Raw genomic sequence first — 19,917 nt, 5'->3', positions numbered from 1 at the left:
AAATACTATATGATCTCACTTATATGTGAAATCTAAAAAAAACACACACAGACACACACAAACTTATTTATAAAACAGGGGCAGACTCACACACATAGAAAACAAACTTATGATTGCCAGGGGTGCAGAGGAGAGTGGGAAGGGATAAATTGGGAGTCTGAGATTTGCAGATACTACCTACCATATATAAAATAGATTAACAAAAAGCTTATACTGTATAGCACAGGGAACTATATTCAATATCTTGTAGTAACCTATAATGAAAAAGAATATGAAAATGAGTATATGTATGTATATGTATGACTGAACTATTATGCTGTACATCAGAAATTGACATGTTGTAAACTAAATATACTTCAATAAAAAAAAAAACTTGCAATAGAAACCAAAAAGAAAGGAACCCAAGCATACTATCAAAGAAAATCATCAAACTACAATGACAGAAACAAAAATAAGAAATTAACAGAGAACAACTACAAAAACAACTGAAAAAAGTAATAAAATGGCAATAACATATCTATCAATAATTATTTTGTGTCAATGTAATAAAAAACTCCAATCAAAATACACAGGTTAGATGATTGAAATAAAAAGATCCTTCACTATGCTGCCTCAAGAGACTCACTTCAGGGCTAAAGATGCATACAGACTGAAAGTGAGAGGATATAGAAAAATATATTTCACACAAACAGAAACAAAAAGTAAGTGGGGGTAGCAATACTCATACCAGACAAAAGACTTTAAAAGAAAGGCTATAACAAAGAGAAAGAAGGGCATTATATACTGATGAAGGGATCAATACAAGAAGAAAATATTACTATCATTAAAATATACATACCCAATATACGTATAGGAGCACCTAAAAATATAAAGCAAACATTAACAGACATAAAGGGAGAAATTGGCAATAATAGAATAATAGTAGAGGAGTTTAATACCTCACTGACAACAATGGACAGAATATCCACACAGAAAATCAATAAGGTAACAGAGGTCCCAAATGAAAAAATAGACCAGTTGTACTAAATAGATACCTACAAGACATTACATTCAAAACAGCAGAATACACAGTTTTGAATACTACTCAGCCATAAAAACCGACAACATAACGCCATCTGCAGCAACATAGATGCACCTGAAGAATGTCACTCTAAGTGAAGTAAGCCAGAAAGAGAAAGAAAAATACCATATGAGATTGCTCATATGTGGAATCTAAAAAACCCCCCCCCCAAAAAAACAACAAAAACAAAGCATAAATACAGAACAGAAACAGACTCATAGACATAGAATACAAACTTGTTGTTGCCAAGGTGGCAGTGGGTGGGAAGGGATAGATGGGATTTCAAAATTGTAGAATAGACAAACAAGATTATACTGTATAGCACAGGGGAATATACACAAGATCTTATGGTAGCTCACAGAGAAAAAAATGTCTCAATGAATATATATATGTTCATGTATAGCTGAAAAATTGTGCTCTACACTGGAATTTGACACAACATTGTAAAATGATTATAAATCAATAAAAAATTAAAACAAACAAAAAACAGCAGAACACACAGTTTTTCAAGTGCACAAGGAATGTTATTCAGGATAAATCACATACCAGACCACAACACAAACCTCAACAAATTTAAGAGAATAGAAGTTAAATCAGGAATTTTTTCCAACCATAATGGTATGTAAATAGAAATCAACTACAGAAAGAAAAATGGGAAAAGAACAAACATGTGGAGATGAAACAACATGCTACTAAAAAAAAAACAGTGGGTCAATGATGAAATCAAAGAGGAAACCAGAAAATACCTTGAGAAAAGTGAAAATGGAAACAAAACTTTCCAAAATCTATGGGATGCAGAAAAACACTTCTAAGAGAGAAGTTTACAGTAAGTAATACAGGTCTTCTTCAAGAAACAAGAAAAATCTCAAATAAACAACCTAACCTACCACTTAAAAGAATTAGAAAAAGAAGAAGAAACAAAGCCCAAAGTCAGCAGAAGGAAGGAAATAACAAAGATCAGAGAGGAAATAAGAAAAACAGAGATTAAAAAGAAAACAATAGAAAAGATCAATGAAACCAAGAGCTGTTTGGTTTTTTTTTTTTGAAAAGATAAACAGAATTGAAAAATCTTTAGCAGGGCTCACCAAGAAGAAAAGAGAGAGGACCCAAATAAAAATAAGTAATGAAAAAGGAGAAATAACAACTGATACACAGAAACAAAAAATCATGAGAAGAGTATGAACCACAAATTGGACAACTGAGAAGAAATAAACAAATTTATAGAAACATACAACCTGCCAAGGCTGAACCAAGAAGAAACAGACAATTTGAATAAGCCAATCACTAGAAGTGAAATTGTATTTGTAATAATAATAAGTCCTAGCAAACAAAAGTTCACACCAAATGGTTTCACAGGGTAATTCTACCAAATACGAAAAAGAACTAATATCTATTTTTCTCAAACTATTCCAAAAAACTGAAGAAGAGGGAATACTCTCAAATTTATGCTACATGGCAACCATTGTCCTGATTAAGGGCAAACCAGATAAAGACACTGCAAAAAAAAGAAAATCCAGGAATAAAATCATGCATCTATGGTCAATTAATCTACAAAAAATGAAACAAGAATATACAATGGAGAAAAGACAGTCTCTTCAACATGTGGTGCTGGGAAAACTGAACAGCTATATGTAAAAGTATGAGATTAAAACATTCTCTTAACACTATATACAAAAATAAACTCAAAATGAATTAAAGACTTAAATGTAAGACTGGAAAGCATAAAACTCCAGGAAGAAAACAGGCAGAACACTCTTTGACATAAATTGTAGCAATATATATATATATTTGGATCAGCCTCCTACGGCAAAAGAAAGAAAAACAGAAAGAAAGAAATGGGGTCTAATTAAACTTAAAAGCTTTTGCACAGCAAAGGAAACCACCAACAACACAAAATGACAACCTACATAATTGGAGAATATATTTGCAAATATTGTGACCAGCAAGGGGTAAATATCCAAAAAACATAAAGAGCTCATATAACTCAATAGCAAAAAAACCCCAACTCAATCATAAGATGGGCAAAAGTCCTGAACAGACACTTTTCCAAAGAAGAAATAGATGGCTAATAGGCACATGAAATGATGCTCATCACTGCTAACTATTAGAGAAATAGCTAAGACATGGAAGCAACCCAAATGCCCATGAAAAGACACATGGATAAAGAAGACGTGGTATATATACAATGGACTTAAAAAAGAATGAAATTCTTCCATTTGCAACAACATGAATGGACCTAGAGAATATTGTGTTTCATGAAATAAGTCAGACAGAGAAAGACAAATACGGTATGATACCACTTATATGTGGAATCTAAAAAAAAATACAAATGAATGTATATGCAAAACAGAAGCAAACTCACAGATAAAGAAAACAAAGCTCGTAGTTATCAAAGGGGAGAGGGAAGTGGGAAGGGATGGGATGAACAGATACAAACTACTATGCATAAAATAGGTTAGCAACAAGGATACACTGTATAGCACAGGAATTAAAGCCATTATAATAATTTACAATAGAGTATAATCTGTAAAAATACTGAATCACTATATGTACACTTGACAGTAATATAATATTATGAATCAACTGTACTTCAAATAAAAAAATTTATTTTTAAAAATACAAATAAAATAAAATCACGAAAGGGAAAAGATACATGGAGTGAAGAATAGAAGAAATGGCATTTAGAGATGAATCCAGGAGTACAAGCTTCCAGTTGTCTGCCCCTAGTTGAAATCACATGGAGAACATTTAATTCTCCTACATGCAAAGCGCTGCCAACTAGGGAAGCTCAGTGAGCCTTGGCATCAGGGTTTCTATTTGGAGTCACTCACATAAGTATGCTGTGCCTGCATGGCTGACCTCAGCTACTCAGACCCCAGTCCCCCAGAGGTCAAACTGATACAAGGTAGCCCAAAGCCTCAGGCATCAAAAACAGGTGTTTACCATAAATCACATTGCTAGCATAAGCTATCTCGCCTGGCTCAGGACAAACAAAAACATTCTTATTAGGCAGAATAGAGGTCATCTCCCAGGAGCCAAGCCATAGGACAGGCCTGAGGACCTTGGGAATGGGCAGGCCTGCTGAGTTAACCCTTTCCTACATTCATATGATTTACAAGGAAATGGAAATTAGGCTAATAGAAGAGCCCCAACAGCAACATGGAAGTGAGTAGATAGTGGAATGAGAGCATCAAAGAGCAGAGAGAAAAAAGGCTGTCAACACAGAAGTATGTACCCAACAGATGCAAAAAAAATTTTAATAAAAATCATACACACATCATAGCAAACTAGAAATAGGAAGAAGTTCTCAACCTAGGATGATGGTGGTCTTGAGTATTGTTTCTCAAAGCTTTTTGGTTTTTCTTAGAGAAGATGCATCTCCTGGCCCCCTTGTGGTTCAGTAAGTCCAAGTCACTATTCCAAGCCAATGAGTTTTGAGCAGAACTAATGAATGTCACTTCCAGGCCAGAACATTCAATTGTCAATGTAAGAAGACCTTCCAGAGCTTTCTTTCTTTTTTTCTTTTTTTTTCACTGGCATAGCTTTTTAGCAATATTCAAGATGGGGGCAGCTCTATCAGTGACAATGAGCAGGGCCCTAACTCAACCCAATGGAGGTATACAGCATGAACAAGAAATGAACCTTTATTATTTTAGTTGCTAAATTTTGGGGGTTGTTTCTCACCATAGTTTATCTTGATTAGTACAAGTTACCTATAAAATAAGTCACAAAAGTTATAATCTTAACAGTGAAACTTTTAAAACAATTTTCCTTCAGATCTCATACAGAAAATATGTTGGACTGGAGGCCTTATCCAGGACAATGAGTGAAAATTCACATGGAAAAAACAAATTTATTATTTGTAGATGATATGACTGTCTACGTAGAAGATCTAAAAGAATCTACAGACATACACTAGCATTAGTAAGATGTAGCAGGATTCTGGCTATGCACAAATATATACAAATCATTTTGTATTGCTATACTCCATAAATAAAAAATATAAAAAATGTAATTTACAAATAGACAATTCACAATAGCATCAAATAACATAATGTGCCTAGGAATGTGTCTAATAAAAAATGCAAGGTCATTCTAGTTAAAATAATAAAACTGTACTGAAAAATATTAAACAGCTAAATAAATTACAGAATGTATCATGCTTATGGAATGAAAGATTTAATAAGGATGCTGTTTATAAAAATACAAAATTAGAGAAATAAATGACAGAAAACTTGGGATAATCATTACTTATGGGAGAGAGTGAATGGAACCATGGTGAGACTCTGGATTTTGGGGAGGACAGTATATGTAATGTTCTATTTCACTGTCTGCATGGTGAGCAGGCACAAGGGTACTTATCTATTTTTTTTCTTTAAACTATGCATCCTCTCTTTTTAATGAATGCTATATTTATATAAAGAGACAGCAGTTGAATTCCCAGATCTACTCTCCCAGTTCTTGTAAATGCTCTTCCCTAACTCAAGCAAACACTGTAGGATTTTTTTTTTAAGTGAAAAAGGTATAACAGATGGTTTCCTTTCTGAGGAACTTCCAGAAGGTGAAGGGGAAGGTGTTGTAAAAATAAATGGTGTTGAAACTCCCAACTCTAAGAGACCTTTATCTTCCAGGCAAGAGAATGAAAGATTTTGCCCTCTGCAGCCCAAATGGAAAGAGTTAATGTTGCTGTTTCAAGTAAAAGGCTCAGCCAAATCACCTACAATAAGTTTTACAGTTGACAAGCCCCACCCAGGAACTAGAATGTACAATCAAATTTTTAGATTCATAATCTTAAACATAAGTAGAGAGTTAACTAATTAATACAATAGATAGAGAAAGAAAGAAAGAAAGAGAGGGAGAGAAGGAGTGAGGAGAAGAGGGTAGGGGAGGGGAAGGGGGAAGGAGAAGAGAGGAGAAGGAAAGAAGAAAATTAAAGAAAAGTGAATAGTGCTGCAATGAACATAGGAATGCTACTATCTCTCTGAGATACTGATTTCAATTCTTTTGGATAAATACCCATAAGTGGGATTGCTGAATCATACAGTAGTTCTAGTCTTAATTTTAAAAGGAGCTTCCATACTGTTTTCCAGAGCAGCTGCATCATTTCTGCATTTCCACCAACAGAGTACAAAGGTTCCAGTTTCTCCACAACTTCACCAACATTCGTTATCTTTTTTTTTTTATAATAGGAAAGAAAAGAATTATTGGGGGCTTGGGGAGGGGGAAACAAGTAGCTGCTAATCAACAAGTATAAAACTTCAGTTATGCAAAATAAATAAGTTCTAGAGATCTCCTGTACAATATTGTGCTTATAGATAATACTCAAAATCTGTTAAGAGGGTAGGTCTCATGTAAGTGTTCCTACCACAGTAAAACTAAAATAAATATAAACAGACAAACAAAAGGAAAATTTGTATCATTTTCATAAATGGAAAATTATTATCTGTCATAAATAAAAGGTAAATCTAAAAACAAATACAATAAAACCATAGAAAAGTTACTGAATTTTTGAATTTTGAGATATATATTTCTATTGAATTGTACTGACAATTTATTGGTAGATCAAGTTCGACTATAAATGACAAATTTAAAAGAAAGTTTTGTTTGGGTTATCGAATTTAAAAAGTCTAACAAAATCATAAAGATCAAAATCAATAACATGGCATTCAAAACTCTAAATTGACCAAATTTTTCTCATCATTCAGCTTTACCTTAAATCATCTTCCTACTTGTTTTCATCACTTCAGTTATGATGGCATTCCTTTAAGCCCTTGTAGTCTGGATGTAAGGATTAAGGGCTTGACACCAAGTCATCTTGAAACATCCTTCCTAATCTTCCTTACCTAGATAACTCTTACTTATCATTAAGATCTAAGATCAACTTTTAGTTCCTTAGAAAATCTTTCCATAACTCAGCCAGGCCAAGGCTCCTCTCATAGGGTCTTGTGGTACCATGTACCTCTCCCTTTGTAACACTTGTCAGAGTTGTAATTTTCCTCTTGTGTCTGACTTCCCCACCAGACAGAAAGGCAGATCCTCTGTCTGCCTTTGCTAATAAAGAATGCCTTTGCTGGACTCATTAGTAGACTAGATACAGCTGAGGAACGAATATCTGAGTTTGAGGGCAGAACAATAGAAACTTCCCATTCTGAAAAGCAAAGAGAAAAAAAGACTGAAAAAAAAAAACCCAGAAGAGAATATTCAAGAACTGGGGGACAACTAAAAAAGGTATGACATATACATAACTGGAATTCTAGAAGGAAAAGAAACAGAGAGAAGGAACAGAAGCAACGTTTGAAGCAGTAATGACTAAGAGTTTCCCCAAATTAATGTCACACATCAAACCACAGATCCAGGAATTAAAGAGAACACCAGGCAGGATAAGTGCCCAAAAAACTATGTCTAAGTATATCATACTTGTACATTAGAAAATCAAACAGAAAGAAAATATCTTGAAAGTGGCCAGAGGGAAAAACGCCTTACCTATAGAAGAGCAAAGATAAGAATTACAGACCTCTGTCAGAAACCATTTAAGCAAGAAAAGAGCAAAGTTAAATATTTCAAGTACTGAGAGAAGAAAACCGCTAACCTAGAGTTCAGTACCCTGTGAAATTATCCTTCAAAAGTGAAGGAGAAATGCAGACTTTCTCAAACAAAAATTGAGGGAATTTGTTGCCAGTAAGCCTGCTTGCAAGAAACATTAATAAAAGTTTCCCAGGGAGAAGGAAAATGAATATAGGTCAGAAACTACCTACATAAAGAAAGGAAGAGTATGGAGAATAAGTAAGTGAACATAAACTCTTTTTTAAATTGAAAAATCAGTTGTCAATTAAAATAAAAAATCAAGTAAAAACCAATTCATAAATGATCTAACAAATAATAGTTGTTCAAAATAATAATAGCAACAATATATTCAATTAGGTATGCTTATCTGTATATATCTTTTGTGTATATGTACATATCCTTATGCATAATAAAACAAATGACAGCAATAATACAAGAAATGGGAGAAATGAATTTGGATTAATTTGTTATTGTACTATGCTTGATGTGGATAGGTTTATTTAAAAGTGGACTTGGATTTGTTGTAAATATACATTGAAAACACTAGGGCAACTACTAAAAAAAGTAAAGAAGTATAACCAATGTGCTAAATAAGAAAGAAGAGAAAATGTAATCAGGTAAAATGCTCAATTAAAACTGCAAGAGGCTCTGGGGGTGGGAAGGCGTAAACTGGGAGCTTGAGATTTGCAGATACTGACTGGTATATATAAAATAGGTGAACAACTTTATACTGTATAGCACAGGGGAATATACTCAATATCTTGTAGTAGCTGATGGTGAAAAAGAATATGAAAATGAATATATGTATGTTCATGTATGACTGAAGCATTGTGCTGTACACCAGAAATTGACACAACACTGTAAACTGACTATACCTCAATTAAAAAAACTGCAAAAGGCTCAATTAAAACTTCCTAATTTTTGGAAGACAAAAATAGGAACAAAGAACAAGGGCAAGAAACAGAAACAGTAGCAAATATGCTGAATATTAACCAAACTGTATTACTAATCACACTGAATGTCAATGGCCTAAATGAACCAAATAAACCAATTTAAAGACACAGATATCAGAGTGAATCAAAAAATACAGTCCAACTATATGTTGTTTACAAGAAAAACACTTTAAATATAAGTACATACATAGATGAAAAGTAAATGGAGATTACATATATATACTGCATCTTCTTTATCCATTCATCTATTGATGTGTACTTAGGATGCTTCCATATCTTGGCAATTATAAATAATGTTGCTGTTAATAGCAGGGTGTATGTATCTTTTTTAATTAATATTTATTTTGTGGATGGCTTTATTCGTTTGATAACTACATAAGTTTAAAAAGCTAAAGCTCTAAACATTCCTAGAAACAATGAACGGTATATATGTGTAAATTTTTAAATATGTGCAGTAAAAAAAGTAAGTGGAAAAAGATATAACATGCTAATACTAATCAAAAGAATGTGGGAGTACCTATATTAATTTCAGATAAAGCAAATGCCAAAAAAAGTTATAAAGGGTAAAAGCTTGGCATTATCTAATGATAAATAGGTCAGTTCTCCATGAAGACATAAAAATTCTTAATGTGTTTGTGCCTAACCAAAGAGCATCAAACTACATAAGGCAAAAATGGATAGAATAGAGGAGAAATATATAAATCTATTATCATACTTGAAGACTTTAAAACCCTCTCTCAGAAACATACAGATCCAGCAGGCAGAAAATAAGTAAAGATGTAACTGAACTCAACAGCACCATCAATCAACTGGATACAACAGACATCTACAGACTATTTCATTCAACAACAGCTGATTACACATTTTTCTCAAGCTCACATAACACATTCTCCAAGACAGATCACATTCTAGGCAATAAAACATATCTTAACAAGTTTAAAATAATAGAAATCATACAATATCCGCTAATAGACCACAACAGAATTAAACAAGAAATTGATAATAAAAAGACAGCTTGAAAATCCCCAAATACATAGAGATTTAAAAAAAAACACTTACAAATGACACATGGGTCAAAGAAGAAATCTCAAGACAACTTTTAAAATATTTTGAACTAAATGAAAATTAAGACACAACCTACTAAAATTTGTGGGATACAGCAAAAGCCGTTAAAGGGAAACTGATAGCACTGCAATACCTATTAGAAAAGAAGAAAGATCTAAAATAATCTATGTTTCCACATTAGGAAAATAGAAAAAGGGGAAAATTAAATCGAAAGTAACCAGAAGAAAAGAAATAGTAAGAATTAGAGCAAAAATCAATGAAATTGAAAAGAGAAAAAGAATAGAGAAAATAAACAAAAACTGTAGCTGATTATTTAAAAAGATCAATAAAATTGCCTCCAGCAAGGCTAACTAAGAACTAAAGGAGAAATGACACATTACTACTATCAGAAATGAAAAAGAAGACAGCACTACAGAGCCCATGAAATTTAAAAGGTTGATAAAGGAATACTATGAACAACTTTAAGCTTACAAATTTTATAACTTAAATGAAATAGACCAGTTACTTGAAAGGCACAATTGTCTAAAATGCACAAAGGAAGAAACAGACAATCTGAATAGCCCTTTATCTATTAATGATATTGAATCTATAATTAATAACTTTCCAAAACAGAAAGCACCAGGCCCAGATGGAGTCAATGGGGAATTAACAAACATTTAAGGAAGAAGTACCACCAATTCTGTACAATCTCTTTCAGAGGACAGAAGCAGAAAGGACACTTCCTAACTTATTCTACAAGGCCAGCATTATCCTAATACTGACACTAGATAAAGACATTACAAGTAAGAAAACTGCAGACCAGTATCTCTCATGAACATAGATATAAAAATCTTCAGCAAAATATCAGCAAACCAAATGCAACAATGCATAAAAAGAATTATACACCAAGACGAAGAGGGATTTAATCCAGGTATGCAAGACTGGCTTATCATTTAAAAATCAATTAATGCAACCTACCTATCATATCACCCAGATAAGGAAGAAAAACTACATGGCCATACCAATAGATGCAGGAAAAGCATCTGACAAAGTATAACGTCCATTCATGATAAAAACTCTCAGTAAACTAGGAATAGAGGGAAACTTCCTCAACTTGCTAAAAAGTATCAATAAAAAACCTAAGGTAACATTATACTTAATGGTGAAAAACTTGAAACTTTCTCCCTAAGATCAAGTACAAGGCAAGGATGTTGCATCTCACCACTGCTTTTCAACATCGTACTGGAAGTTTTTGCTAATGCAGTAAGACCAGAAAGGAAATAAAAGATATACAGAGTGTGAAGGAAGGTATAAAACTACCATTATTTGCAGATGACATGATTGACTACACAGAAAATCCAAAAGAATCAACAACAAAAAAAACCTCCTGAAGCTAATAAGCAATTACAGCAAGGTTGCAGGATACAACGTTAATATACAAAAGTCAACTGCTTTCCCATAAAACCAACAATGAACAATTATAATTTGAAATTAAAACACATTACCATTTATATTAGTACCTCCAAAATGAACTATTTAGGTATAAATCTAACAAAATATATAGCATATCTATATAAGAAAAACTATAAAACTCTGAAAAAGATATCAAAAAAGAATTAAATAGAGATATATTCCATAGTCATGGTTAAGAAGACTCAATGTTGTCAAAATTGCAATTCTCCACAACTTAATCTATAGATTTAATGCAGTCCCAATAAATATGCCAGCGAGTATTTTTGTGGATTCTACCAAACTGATTCTAAAGTTTATATGGAGAGGCAAAAGACCCAGAATAGCCAACACAGTATTGAAGGAGAAGAATAAAGTCAAAGAACTGACACTATCCAACTTTAAGGCTATTTATAAAGCCACAGTAATCAAGACAGTGTGATATTGGTGAAAAATAGGACAAATGGATCAATGAATCACTATGTACACCAGAAACTGGCACAACATTGTAAATTGACTATAATTCAATCTAAAAAATAAAAATTCCTATATTAAAAAAAATCAGTGGTTGTCAGAGGTGGGTGAGGGGAGATGAATAAGTAGAGTACATAGGATATTTAGGGCAGTGAAAATACTCTGTATGATATTATAATTGCAAGCATACCTTGTTTTATTGCTCTTTGCTTTACTGCACTTTGAACATACTGTGTTTTTTAATACAACTTTAAGATTTGTGGCAATTCTGTGCCCAGCAAGCCTATTGGGACCATTTTTCCAACAGCATTTGCTCACTTCATGTCTCTGTGTTACATTTTGGTAATTCTCACATATTTCATGTGTTTTCATTATTATTATATTTATTATGGTGATTAGTGATCAGTGATCTTTTGATGTTACTATCATAATTGTTGTGGCACTTTTTAGCAATAATGTATTTTTTAAATTAAGATATTTACTTTTTTGATGTAATGCTATTACACACTTAATAGACTACAGTGTAGTTTAAACATAATTTTAGGGAAACCAAAAAATTTGTGACTCACTTTATCGTGATATTCACTTTATTGCTGTGGTCTGGAACTGAACCTGCAATATCTCTAAGGTATGCCTGCATGTCATTATACTTTTATCCAAACCCAAGGAATGTACAACACCAAGAATGACCCTAATTTAAACTATGGACTTTGGGTGATTATGATATGTCATTGGAGGCTCATCCTTGGTAAAACATAAACCATCCTGGTGAATGATGTTGATTATGGTGGTGGCTATGCATGTGTGGGGCTAGGGAGTATATGAGAAATTTCAATTTTGCTATAAACTTAAAACTTCTCTAAAAATTTTAAAAATTTTTTCAAAAAGTAAAAGGATGTAAAAGTATATACCATGCTAACAACAGTCAAAAGAAAGCTGGAGTAGCTATACTAATATCAGACAAAGTAGATTTCCATGCAAAGAATATTACCAGGGATAAGGAAGATCTTTCATAATGATAAAGGTGTGAATTAATCAAGAGGATATAACAACCTAAACACTCTAAATGTTTATATACCTAGTAACAGAGCTTCAAAATATGTGAAACAAAAAAGGATGTACTAAAAGAAGACACAGACAAATCCACCATTATACTAAGAGATTTCAATACCTCTTAATAATCAATAGACCAAGTAGGCAAAAAAATTAGCAAGAATATTGTCAACTTGAACATCACTATCAATTAACCTAAACTGATTGACATTTATAGATCATTTTATCCAACAAAAACAGAACACACATTATTCTTAAGTGCACACAGAACATTCACCAAAATAAATCATATGGGTTATAAAACATGTCTCAATAAATTTTAAAAGATGCTAGGCATACAAAGTGTGGTCTTAGACTACACTGGAATTAACTTAGAAATCTGTAACAGAAAGATCTCTGGAAATTTTTCAAATATTTGGAAAAGCAACAGCATACTTCTAAACAGCCATGGATCAAAGAATAAATAAACAGGGAAAGTGGAAAGTATTTGAACTGCATAAAAATGAAAACACAGCATGTCAAAATTTGTGTAGTAGTTGAGGGAAATCTGTAGCATTAAGCACCTATATTAGAAAAGAAGAAAGGTCTTGTATCACTAAAAAGAAAAGCAAGTTAAACACAAAGCAGCAGACATAAGTAAAATAGAAAATAGAAAAACAACAGAGAAAAATCAATGAAACCAAATGTCTAGACAGATTGATTAGGAAAAAAAAAAGGAAGACACAAATTACCAATATCAGGAATGAATAAGGTTATGTCACTACAGATGCCAACATAGTAAAGAATAATAAGAGAATATTGTAAATATTTGACAATAAACTTGAATAAATTTATGGAAAATGGATAAATTCATAAAAATACACAAACTACCAAAGTTCATTCAAGCATAAATAGATAAGTTGCACAGCCCTAAGGAGTCTGTAACTGTGGCTTATTTCCTTTCAACAAAGAAAACTCAAGGCCTAGATGGCTTCACTAGTGAATTCTACCAAATATTTAAGGCAGAAATAATACTATCTCTTTTCTAGAAAATTGAAGAAGGAGAAATATTTCCCAATTTGTTCTGTGAGCCTATACATACACATACCTAGATATACATCAAAAGAAAATAAAATCAGACTCTCATGAACATTGATCCAAAAATTCTAAAAAAAATTTTAAGCAAATCAGATTCAAGAATATATAAAAAGAAAAACACAACACAACTAAGTGGGGTTTATCCCAGGATGCACATAGTTGGTTTAACATTAGAACATCAGTCAATATATTACACTTAATTCACAATCATTATCAATTCACCATATTAACAAATAGAAAAAGAAAAACCCTGTGATCATCTTAACAGACACAGAAAGTGCATTTGGCAAAAATCCAACATCTATTCCTGATAAAAATCTCGCAAGCATGTTAGGAGTAGAAGGAAATTTCAGAGTACAGAAACAAGGCAAGGATGTCTGCTCTCCTCACTGTTCTTACTCAAAATTGTACAGAAGGGCTGAGCTACTGCAACTATGCAGGGGCAAAAAGGCATCCAGATTGGAAAGGAAGAAGTAAAACTGTTTTTATTCACAGATGACACAATTTCCTGTGGTCTAATGGAAACCTAGGGAAAACAACTACTAGGGCTAATAAGTTTATCAAGTTTGCAGTATCTTTGTTATGAACTGAGTGTTTGTGTCCTAAAAAAATTCATATGTTGAAGTCATAATCCCCAATCAGACTATATTTAGAGAAAGGGTCTATGAGAGGGCAATATAAGTTCTAAAGGTGAGGCCCAAATCTGAGAGGTCTGGTGCCCTCATAAGAAAAGGAAGAAACACAAGAGCTCTCTTTGTGCAAAGAGAGAAAAGGCCATGTGAAGTCATAGAAAGATGGTGGTCATCTACAAGCCAGGAAGACAGCCCTCAGGGAACTGACAGCAACTTGGTCTTGGACTTCACAGCCTCCAGAACTCTCAGAAAATAAATTTCTGTTGTTTAAGCCACCCACTCTATGGTATTTCCTGATGGAAGCTCAAGAAGACTAACATAACAGTCAATTACAAAAAGGAATGTTTCTATATGCTAGCAATGAATAGTGAGAAATTAAAATGAAAACTACCATTTATAATAGCATCAAAATATGAAACACTGAAATTAGGTGAGAAATAGTGACATCAGGTGGGAATAATGATCTGTACAGTAAAAACTACAAGATATTTCTGAGAGACATTAAAGAAGGCCTAAATAAATGGACAGACACCAATATTGTAACAATATTAACTATCCTCAAATTAATCTATGAATTCAGTGCAATCCTAATCAAAATCCCATCAGGTTTTTTTTTTTTGGTAGAAACTGACCAGCTTATTTTAATATTCATATAAAAATTCAAAGGATCTAGAATAGCCAAAACAACTGAAAAAGAATAACAAAGTTAGAGGGCTAACACTATCTGATTTCAAGAATTATTATAGTGCCACATTGTTCAATACTGCATGGTACTGGCATAAGGATAGAAAAGCAGGTGAATGGAATAATATAAAGAATTCAGACACAGAACTATACCTATGTATAGATATCTGTTTTTCAGCAAAAGTACAAAGGCAATACAGTAAAGAATACTATTTCCACTAATGGTGCTAGGATAACTGAATGTCCATATGCAAAAAAATGAACTCGAATCCATAATCATATATAAAAATTAACTCACAGGCATAAATGTAGAACTTTAAACTATAAAACTTCTAGAAGAAAACAGAGAAATTCTTTGTGATTTCAGGTTAGGCAAAGATTTCTTAGTTATGACAACATCTCATTAAAAAATTGACCAGTTGGATTTTATCAAAGTTAAAAACTTAGGTTCCTCAAATGACACAGTTTCACAAGAAACTACAAATCGTATGATTCCATTCATATGGAATGCCCAGAAAAGGCAACTCTAGAGACATAAAGTAGATGAGTATTTCCCTAAGGCTGGGTAGAGAACAGGGCTTAGCTGTAAATGGGCACGAGGGATGAAGATGTTCTAAAACTGACATAAGGTGATGGTTGAACTTCATAAATTTACTAAAAAATCACTGAATTGTAATCCTGAAATGGGTGAATTTTATGATATGTAAAATATACTGCATAAAAGCTCTTTTTTTTAAGATGGTGGAGAGTGTGAAAAAACAAGGCACAGGCTAGAAGCATATTTTTCAAAGTATAAATCTGATAAAAGATTTGCATCCAGAATATACAAAGAACTCTCAGATCCTACAATGAGAAAAATCAACCATTTTTTTTAATGGGCAAAAGATTTGAACAGATACATCACCAAAGAAGACATACAGATGGCAAATAAGTACATGAAAAAGTGATCAACATCATTAGTCATTAGAGAAATGCAAATTAAAACCACAATAAGATATCACTTCATATCCATCAGTATGGTAAAGATTAAAAGACCGACCATACTAATTGTTGGATGCAAAGAAACAACTCTAGAACACAGCTAATTTAAATGTAAGATGGCACAACCACTTTGAAAAACAGCTTTGCAATTTCTACTCCCAGGTATTTACACAACAGGAAAGAAAATATATATCCATACTGTAAAAGGAAAAGTATTCTGATACTTGTTAAAACAATAAGGAAGACTTTATTGAAGACTGCTGAAATAGGGGTATTGCAATAGGGGTCACAGATCAGGTCTAACTTCAAACACAGAAAAGACAGCTGGGGATTTATAGCCAATGAGCAGAGTGAGGGCATCAGAGGTTGAGAAACTGCTAAGAGGAGACATCAAGGGTAAAGGGATTCTTGCTAAACTGATCTGTGAAATTGTGATTTACAATAAGAAATCTATCTTTGGTTTTGTCCCCATTCCTGGAATTGAGCTCCTAAAATGCTTGGAATCTCCTAAGTGATGAGAGCAACAAAGGTATCTTTTGTTACATCAATGAGGTAACTTCTGGACTGCACTTAAGGATGGGGGCTGGTTACCAGGGGAACCAACTATGTGATTAGAGGGTTGGAAATTTCAGGCCCAACCCATAACCTCCAGGGAGGAGAGAGAAGTTAGAGGTTGAACTAATCACCAATGGCCATTGATTAAATCCATCACATCTACCTAATGAAGCCTCCATAAAATCCCAAATGGATGGAATTCAGAGAGCTTCTGGGTTGGTGAGATTTGGGGAGAGTGGCACTCCGGAAGAAAGCATGGAAACTCTGCACCCTTTCCCCATACCCTGTCCAATGCATCTCTTCCACCTGGCTGGTCCTGAATTATATCCTTTCATAACGAACCAGTAATCTAGTAAGTAAAATGTTTTTCTGAGCTCTCTGAGCTGCTCTAGCAAATTAATCGAACCCCAGGAGAGGGTCGTGGGAACCTCTGATTTATAGCCAGTCAATCAGAAGTAAAGGTAATAACCTAGAATTGTGACTGGAGCCTGAAGTCCAAGGAAGGAGATCATAGGAACCTCCAATTTGTAGCCGGCCTGTCAAAAACACAGGTAATAACCTGGGCTTGTAATTGGTGTCTGAAGTGGGAAGTGTTCTTCTGGGACTGAGCCCTTTACCTGTGGAATCTGATGCTATCTCTGTGTGGACAGTGTCAGAACCAAGTTGAATTCTAGGACACCCAGCTGGCTCCCGGTGCACTGCTTGTTAGAGGTGTGGGGAAACCCTCCCCACCACACACTCATTGAAACTGGGTCCAGGAACCAAATTAGATTTAACATGTCAGAGTGCTAAAGGCAGTCAGGGTGATCAGACGTCAGGAATGGAAGATTCTCTCTTAACTGACTTAGCAGAATTCTTGCTAAAGCTGTATTCCAGGATGCACATAGAAGCCCAAGGTCAAGGCCTAGTTGAGAAGAGGGCTCAGAAGAGCCTAAAGTTTGATCAAGGGGAGATTATTTGTCAATACAAATACTTGTACATAAATGTTCCTAGCAGCTAAACAACCTGAATGTCCATGAATAGGTGACTAGATAAATAATTTTCTGTATACCATGCAATGGAATACTATGTAGCAATAAAAAGGAATAAACTATTGATAACATGGCTGAATTTCAAAATAATTATGCTGAGTGAAAAAAGTCAGACCAAAAAAATCTCTTTCTCTTTGTCTCTCTCTCTCTTTCTCATGACTCCAAAATTCTAGAACACGTAAACCAATCTATAATGACCATAACTAGATCAGTAGTTGCTCACTATTGTGAGGGGGTGGGGGTGGGGCAGGAAGAAAAAAATTATAAAATGGTAGGAGGAAACTTTTGGTGATGGATATTTTCACTATCTTGATTGTGGCAGTGGATTCACAGGTGCATACATATGTGAAAATTTTCAAACTGCACACTTTAAATATGTGCAGTTTACTTCATGTCAATTATATCTCAATAAAGTTTTTTTTTTAAGTAGTAGTTCCCAGTTTCAGCTGGGGTCTCAACAATGTGCTGTATAATCTTGGGTTTCCCTAGTTCTTCCATTCCCCCCCAAATCCTACTTTAAACTATTTTTACTTTCCTTAAGCCTCTTTATTCTCTCTCTCTCTCCTTCTCTGGAGATTATCCCTCAAACTGCCTCTAGCCTCAGCCTTTTTCAATCTGTTCTCCATGCCTGAAACCAAAATAAATTTTATACAAGAGCATTGGGTATCTCCTGTTTACAATCCTTTACCAGCTCCCCACAGGAAAATATTCAAATTCCTTAATAAGGATTATAAGACCCTTTACAATCTTGGCCCCTGTTTACCTTTACAATCTCATCTCCACCTTTCTCCTCACCACCCAGATCCCCAACTTCACCCTGAAAACATCTAGCGACAATGAACCACTACATATCAATAAGTTCTGCCTCTTTCTTTCTTTTTTCTCTGCCTCTTTCTTGTCTTACTCTTTCTCTCTGTCTTTCTTGTCTGCCCCCTCCCCCCTTCCCCCTCTCTCTTTTTGTTTTCCTCTCTTTTTCTGCTCATCCTCTCCCTCTACTCCCACCCAAACCTCCATGACTCATAGAGTCTTGAGTTTTATATCTTCTTTATTAATGGAGCTTAGAACTTCCATATAGTACTTTCATTCTAACACAACAAGGTTGATAGCCACATTTTTTTTACGTACAGACAAAAACTGAGTTTAGGGACAAAGTAGGATAATACTGTTTATTCTAGTTATTTAATATCCCCAGGTCCCAATGATGCTAAGTGTTTTTGCTGTGGCAGCCTAATATCCTTTAACTGGAATTGTAGCTGATAGCCGATTTCACATATAGATGCTATTATCCTCCACTGAGTTACAAATTTCTCAAAGTATCTCTAATATAACAGTAATTATTTCTTTTAGTAATTGAAGGAAAATATGAAAATACTACCTCATTTGAAGGATTTTCTTGCACACTTGACACAGGAACGATTTCATTTGAGTTAACGTAATTGCTGACATTTGGAAATAGTTCTTCAGAAGATGCTTTCTGCACTGAGGACAAATCAATCTACAAAAGAATATATTACTCTTTTGTAGAAGTTAAATGTTGCAAAAACAATTATTTTTAAGCAATTAAAGGGAAGTTGACATATTCTCTCAATAGAAGCATTTTCTTGTGAACTTGACATATGAACAATTTGATCTGCATTAATATAATTGCTTCTTCAAAAGACGCATGTTTAACTGGGAACAAATCAATCTATAAAGAATAATATAAGGCTCTTAGGCTTTACAATAATTTTTTAAATAAAAATATTTGTTTGCTAAAGTATCATGTAATTTACATATATCAAGTGCCTATCAAATGAAATTCATCTACCCAGCAACTATGGTTCATGGAATAACTTCCCTTGCACTTCCCTTAAATGTCAGCCTTCCCCAGCATTCTGCTCCTGCCTTCTTTTTGCCTACCAACTGAACACCAGAGATTTTAAAATCCCTATCTTTTTTGTGAGCATTATATCCATATCACTATCAGGTTACTTAAATCACCACATATTTCCATATCAAATTCAAAATATTTAAAACCAAATCAGGATCCATACTCTTTAGGTTGGGACTCCAAAAAGCTTTGTCATGTTATCCAGCTAGGTCTGACTAGAGTAATCTGGCCTGAACCTACGCTACACTACATGCATATGTGACCAGAATGAATTATCAGCTGTGCTGGGTGGGAAGTGGGAGTGTCTGCCCTTGCCTAGCTCTTCTTCCTTACAGGAGGGCAGAACAACTTCACGCCTAACCATGTACATCTTGAAACAGTGTTAGGAAGGTCACAATAAAGTGAGACCCTGGAAAATGAAAATCTCCCAAAGTCCTTGAGTCAACTGGCTTCCTTTCAGGGTGGCCAGCCAAGGACTGACAGCTTGGAA

The 19,917-nt window shown here is 34.0% G+C and overlaps 1 protein-coding gene across 4 annotated transcripts in view; it reads right to left on the bottom strand.

The window, feature by feature from the left end:
* The window catches only part of MEIKIN (meiotic kinetochore factor), an 84,378-nt gene that overhangs the window by 14,799 nt on the left and 49,662 nt on the right, over positions 1-19,917 (bottom strand). For 3 of the 4 annotated variants that reach the window (XR_012069572.1, XR_012069578.1, XM_072957449.1), the window contains exon 12: positions 18,933-19,052. The exons of the other annotated variant lie outside the window; for it this stretch is intronic. Coding sequence is in view for 1 of the 3 variants with exons in the window: in XM_072957449.1 (XP_072813550.1) it covers positions 18,933-19,052 (120 nt within the window). In the remaining 2 variants the exon portion in view is untranslated. The remainder of the gene's footprint in view (positions 1-18,932; positions 19,053-19,917) is intronic. 4 annotated transcript variants of the gene reach the window in all.

This window comes from Vicugna pacos, chromosome 3 (genome assembly GCF_048564905.1).
Source record: "Vicugna pacos chromosome 3, VicPac4, whole genome shotgun sequence".
NCBI lineage: Eukaryota > Metazoa > Chordata > Mammalia > Artiodactyla > Camelidae > Vicugna > Vicugna pacos.
This window is presented reverse-complemented; position numbering and strand designations above follow the sequence as displayed.